Source organism: Heptranchias perlo, unplaced genomic scaffold (genome assembly GCF_035084215.1).
Source record: "Heptranchias perlo isolate sHepPer1 unplaced genomic scaffold, sHepPer1.hap1 HAP1_SCAFFOLD_489, whole genome shotgun sequence".
Lineage (NCBI taxonomy): Eukaryota > Metazoa > Chordata > Chondrichthyes > Hexanchiformes > Hexanchidae > Heptranchias > Heptranchias perlo.
This window is the reverse complement of record NW_027139504.1, coordinates 150,927-156,926: the sequence shown is the minus strand read 5'-3', so window position 1 is coordinate 156,926 and position 6,000 is coordinate 150,927. Positions and strand designations below refer to the sequence as shown.

Here is a 6,000-nt window from a genome sequence, read left to right as displayed (position 1 = left end):
CATCAAATACTCCCAGGGCAGGTACAGGGTTAGATACAGAGTAAAGCTCCCTCTACACTGTCCCATCAAACACTCCCGTCCCCTAGTTGCCCTGCGAAGGTGGTGCTGGGCCCGCTTCAGAGGGCAGTTAAGAGTCAACCACCTTGGCGTGGGACTGGAGTCACATATAGGCCGAGGCCAGGTTAGGACGGCAGGTTTGGGTGGATGGGGGAGGGGAGGTTCGGGTGGGTGGGGGAGGGGAGGTTGGGGTGGATGGGGGAGGGGAGGTTCGGGTGGGTGGGGGAGGGGAGGTTGGGGTGGATGGGGGAGGGGAGGTTCGGGTGGGTGGGGGAGGGGAGGTTCGGGTGGATGGGGGAGGGGAGGTTCGGGTGGGTGGGGGAGGGGAGGTTGGGGTGGATGGGGGAGGGGTGGGGGGATGGGTGGGTTGGGTGGATGGGGGAGGGGTGGGTGAATGGGGGATGGGTGGGTTGGGTGGATGGGGGAGGGGTGGGTTGGGTGGATGGGGGAGGGGTGGGTTGGGTGGATGGGGGAGGGGTGGGTGAATGGGGGATGGGTGGGTGGATGGGGGGTGGGTTGGGTGGATGGGGGAGGGGAGGTTCGGGTGGATGGGGGATGGGTGACACACTGTTCCCCCCCGCCCCGCCTCCACCCTCACTGACGCCCCCTCAGGCTGGGAAGCAGATGGAGCAGCACTCCAGGCAGATCTCCAGGCAGTCGGCCGACTCGCAGCAGTCGCTCAGCACACCGCAGTCCAGGCTACAGGGGGAGCCCTCCTCAACCCCACTGCAGGCCTCTCCGACCCCCCAGCAGCAGCAGGCCTCACCCTCGGCTCCACATGAGGCACAATCCAACAGGAGGTCGCAGAAAGTGAGGAACTCGCAAAACAGGCAGGCAAGAATACAGTGGACACAGCAATCTACAGGAGGGGAGGGATATGGGGGGAGAGATACAGGAGGAGATACAGGGGAAGATATAGGAGGAGATACAGGGGAAGATATAGGAGGAGATACAGGGGAAGATACACGGGGCAAGATACAGGGGGAGAGATACAAGGGAGAGATACAGGGGGAGACACAGGAGAGAGATACACGGGAAGTTACAGGGGAGATATAGGGGGAGATACATGGTGTGAGATACATGGGGAGATACAGTGGGGGAGATATAGAGGAGGATACAGGGGATGATAAATGGGGAGAGAAACAGAGGTAAGATGCAGGGGGAGAGATACAGGGGGAGAGATACAGGGGAGAGATAAAGGGGAGAGATACAGGAGGAAATACAGGGGGAGTTACAAGGGGACATACAGGGGGAGAAAGAGGGTGAGATACATGGGGAGATACAGTGGGGGAGATATAGAGGAGGATACAGGGGATGATAAATGGGGAGAGAAACAGAGGTAAGATGCAGGGGGAGAGATACAGGGGGAGAGATACAGGGGAGAGATAAAGGGGAGAGATACAGGAGGAAATACAGGGGGAGTTACAAGGGGACATACAGGGGGAGAAAGAGGGTGAGATAAAATGGGAGTAAGAGGGGGAGATACAGGGGGAGAAACAGTGGGAGATACAGCGGGAGATATAGGAGGAGATACAGGGGGAGATACAGAGGGAGCGGTACATGGGGAGAGATACATTGGGAGAAGCAGGGAGAGATACAGTGGGAGATACAGGGGAAGATATAGGGGGCGATACAGGGGGAGAAACAGGGGGAGATACAGCGGGAGATATAGGAGGAGATACAGGGGGAGATACAGAGGGAGCGGTAAATGGGGAGAGATACATTGGGAGAAACAGGGAGAGATACAGTGGGAGATACAGGGGAAGATATAGGGGGCGATACAGCAGGAGATACAGGGGGAGATACAGCGGGAGATATAGGAGGAGATACAGGGGGAGATACAGGGGGAGATACAGCAGGAGATACAGGGGAGATACAGCGGAAGATACAGGGGAGATACAGGGATAGATACAGGGGGAGAGGTACAGGGGGAGATACAAGGGGGAGATACAGGGGGAGAGGTACAGGGGGAGATACAAGGGGTGATAAAGAGGGAGAGGTACAGGGGGAGATAGAGAGGGAGAGATACATGGGCAGTGATACATGAGGCGATACAGGGGGAAATACAGTGGAAAAAACAGAAGGAGATAGATGGGGAGAGATACATGGGGAGATACAGGGGAAGATACACGGGGCAAGATACAGGGGGAGAGATACAAGGGAGAGATACAGGGGGAGACACAGGAGAGAGATACACGGGAAGTTACAGGGGAGATATAGGGGGAGATACATGGTGTGAGATACATGGGGAGATACAGTGGGGGAGATATGGAGGAGGATACAGGGGATGATAAATGGGGAGAGAAACAGAGGTAAGATGCAGGGGGAGAGATACAGGGGGAGAGATACAGGGGAGAGATAAAGGGGAGAGATACAGGAGGAAATACAGGGGGAGTTACAAGGGGACATACAGGGGGAGAAAGAGGGTGAGATAAAATGGGAGTAAGAGGGGAAGATACAGGGGAGATACAGGGGGAGATATATTGGAAGAGATACAGGAGGAGAAAGAGGGGGTGATTCAGAGGGAGAGATATGGGGAGAAGGAGGGGTGATACAGCGGGAGGGATACAGGGGGGAGAAATATAGGGAGAGAGATAAAGGGGGAGATGCAGGGGGAGATACAGGGTAAGAGATACAGCGGGAGAGATACAGGAGAGATAGACAGGGGGAGAGTGACAGGGGAGAGTGACAGGGGAGTGTGATGGGGAGAGAGAGATACACGGGAGGGAGAGAGAGGGACACAAGGGGAGGGAGAGTGAGATACAGGGGGATGGAAAGAGAGAGATACGGGGGGGGGAGAGAGAGAGATACAGGGGGAGAGGGAGAGGTATGGGTGGGAAAGAGAGATATGGGGGGAAAGAGACATGGGGGGGGTAGAGAGAAAGATACAGGAGGGGGAGAGAGAGATACGGGAGAGAGAGAAATACAGGACGGGGAGAGAGAGATACAGGAGGGGGAGAGAGAGATACGGGGGGAGAGAGAGATACAGGACGGGGAGAGAGATACAGAAGGGGGAGAGAGAAATACAGGAGGGGGAGAGAGAGAAAAGGGGGGAGAGATACAAGAGGGGGAGAGAGAGATACGGGGAGGGAGAGAGATACAGGAGGTGGAGAGAGAGATACAGGAGGGGGAGAGAGATACAGGAGGGGGAGAGAGATACAGGAGGGGGAGAGAGAGATACAGGAGGTGGAGAGCGAGATACAGGAGGGGGAGAGAGATACAGGAGGGGGAGAGAGAGATACGGGGGAGAGAGGGAGAGATACAGGAAGGGGAGAGAGAGAGATACAGGAGGGGGAGAGAGAGATACATGAGGGGAGAGAGAGATACGGGGGGGTGGGGGGTGGAGAGAGAGAGATACAGGAGGGGAGAGAGAGGAAAGAGGAGAGATAAAAACAGGTTAGATCATATTCACCCAAACTGAACAAAAACAACTGTGTGTCTCGGTGGGGAGATGCCCCTCTCTGTGTGTCTCGGTGGGGAGATGCCCCTCTCTGTGTGTCTCGGTGGGGAGATGCCCCTCTCTGTGTCTCGGTGGGGAGATGCCCCTCTCTGTGTGTCTCGGTGGGGAGATGCCCCTCTCTCTCTGTGTCTCGGTGGGGAGATGCCCCTCTCTGTGTGTCTCGGTGGGGAGATGCCCCTCTCTCTGTGTGTCTCGGTGGGGAGATGCCCCTCTCTCTGTGTGTCTCGGTGGGGAGATGCCCCTCTCTGTGTGTCTCGGTGGGGAGATGCCCCTCTCTGTGTGTCTCGGTGGGGAGATGCCCCTCTCAGTGTGTCTCGGTGGGGAGATGCCCCTCTCAGTGTGTCTCGGTGGGGAGATGCCCACCTCTTTGTGTCTCGGTGGGGAGATGCCCTGCTCTGTGTGTGTCTCGGTGGGGAGATGCCCCTCTCTGTGTGTCTCGGTGGGGAGATGCCCCTCTCTGTGTGTCTCGGTGGGGTGATGCCCCTCTCTGTGTCTCTCGGTGGGGAGATGCCCCTCTCTCTGTGTCTCGGTGGGGAGATGCCCCTCTCTCTGTGTGTCTCGGTGGGGAGATGCCCCTCTCTGTGTGTCTCGGTGGGGAGATGCCCCTCTCAGTGTGTCTCGGTGGGGAGATGCCCATCTCTTTGTGTCTCGGTGGGGAGATGCCCCTCTTTCTGTGTCTTGGTGGGGAGATGGCCCTCTCTGTGTGTCTCGGTGGGGAGATGCCCCTCTCTGTGTGTCTCGGTGGGGAGATGCCCCTCTCTGTGTGTCTCGGTGGGGAGATGCCCCTCTCAGTGTGTCTCGGTGGGGAGATGCCCCTCTCTGTGTGTCTCGGTGGGGAGATGCCCCTCTCTCTGTGTGTCTCGGTGGGGAGATGCCCCTCTCTGTGTGTCTCGTTGGGGAGATGCCCCTCTCTGTGTGTCTCGGTGGGGAGATGCCCCTCTCTGTGTGTCTCGGTGGGGAGATGCCCCTCTCTCTGTGTGTCTCGGTGGGGAGATGCCCCTCTCTCTGTGTGTCTCGGTGGGGAGATGCCCCTCTCTGTGTGTCTCGGTGGGGAGATGCCCCTCTCTGTGTGTCTCGGTGGGGAGATGACCCTCTCTCTGTGTCTCGGTGGGGAGATGACCCTCTCTGTGTGTCTCGGTGGGGAGATGCCCCTCTTTCTGTGTCTCGGTGGGGAGATGCCCCACTCTGTGTGTCTCGGTGGGGAGATGCCCCTCTCTGTGTGTCTCGGTGGGGAGATGCCCCACTCTGTGTGTCTCGGTGGGGAGATGCCCCTCTCTCTGTGTGTCTCGGTGGGGAGATGCCCTGCTCTGTGTGTCTCGGTGGGGAGATGCCCCTCTCTGTGTGTCTCGGTGGGGAGATGCCCCTCTCTCTGTGTGTCTCGGTGGGGAGATGCCCCACTCTGTGTGTCTCGGTGAGGAGATGCCCCTCTCTCTGTGTGTCTCGGTGGGGAGATGCCCCTCTCTCTGTGTGTCTCGGTGGGGAGATGCCCTGCTCTGTGTGTCTCGGTGGGGAGATGCCCCTCTCTCTGTATGTCTCGGTGGGGAGATGCCCCTCTCTCTGTGTCTCGGTGGGGAGATGCCCCTCTCTCTGTGTCTCGGTGGGGAGATGCCCCTCTCTGTGTGTCTCGGTGGGGAGATGCCCCTCTCTGTGTGTCTCGGTGGGGAGATGCCCCGCTCTGTGTGTCTCGGTGGGGAGATGCCCCTCTCTGTGTGTCTCGGTGGGGAGATGCCCCTCTCTGTGTGTCTCGGTGGGGAGATGCCCCTTTCTGTGTGTCTCGGTGGGGAGATGCCCCTCTCTCTGTGTGTCTCGGTGGGGAGATGCCCTGCTCTGTGTGTCTCGGTGGGGAGATGCCCCTCTCTGTGTGTCTCGGTGGGGAGATGCCCCTCTCTCTGTGTGTCTCGGTGGGGAGATGCCCCGCTCTGTGTGTCTCGGTGGGGAGATGCCCCTCTCTCTGTGTGTCTCGGTGGGGAGATGCCCCTCTCTGTGTGTCTCGGTGGGGAGATGCCCCTCTCAGTGTGTCTCGGTGGGGAGATGCCCCTCTCTGTGTGTCTCGGTGGGGAGATGCCCCTCTCTGTGTGCCTCGGTGGGGAGATGCCCCTCTCTGTGTGTCTCGGTGGGGAGATGCCCCTCTCTGTGTGTCTCGGTGGGGAGATGCCCCTCTCTCTGTGTGTCTCGGTGGGGAGATGCCCCTCTCTGTGTGTCTCGGTGGGGAGATGCCCCTCTCTGTGTGTCTCGGTGGGGAGATGCCCCTCTCTGTATGTCTCGGTGGGGAGATGCCCCTCTCTCTGTGTGTCTCGGTGGGGAGATGCCCCTCTCTGTGTGTCTCGGTGGGGAGATGCCCCTCTCTGTGTGTCTCGGTGGGGAGATGCCCCTCTCTGTGTGTCTCGGTGGGGAGATGCCCCTCTCTGTGTGTCTCGGTGGGGAGATGCCCCTCTCTGTGTGTCTCGGTGGGGAGATGCCCCTCTCTGTGTGTCTCGGTGGGG

General features: G+C 58.9%; 1 protein-coding gene across 1 annotated transcript in view; it reads right to left on the bottom strand.

Annotated features, from left to right (window-relative positions):
- Nucleotides 1-482: 482 nt before the first annotated feature.
- The window catches only part of LOC137313850 (myoD family inhibitor-like), a 57,284-nt gene continuing 51,766 nt past the window's right edge, over nucleotides 483-6,000 (bottom strand). Inside the window, exon 5 of the mRNA XM_067979597.1 lies at nucleotides 483-916. Coding sequence (XP_067835698.1) covers nucleotides 666-916 — 251 coding nt within the window. The 3' untranslated portion in view covers nucleotides 483-665. The remainder of the gene's footprint in view (nucleotides 917-6,000) is intronic.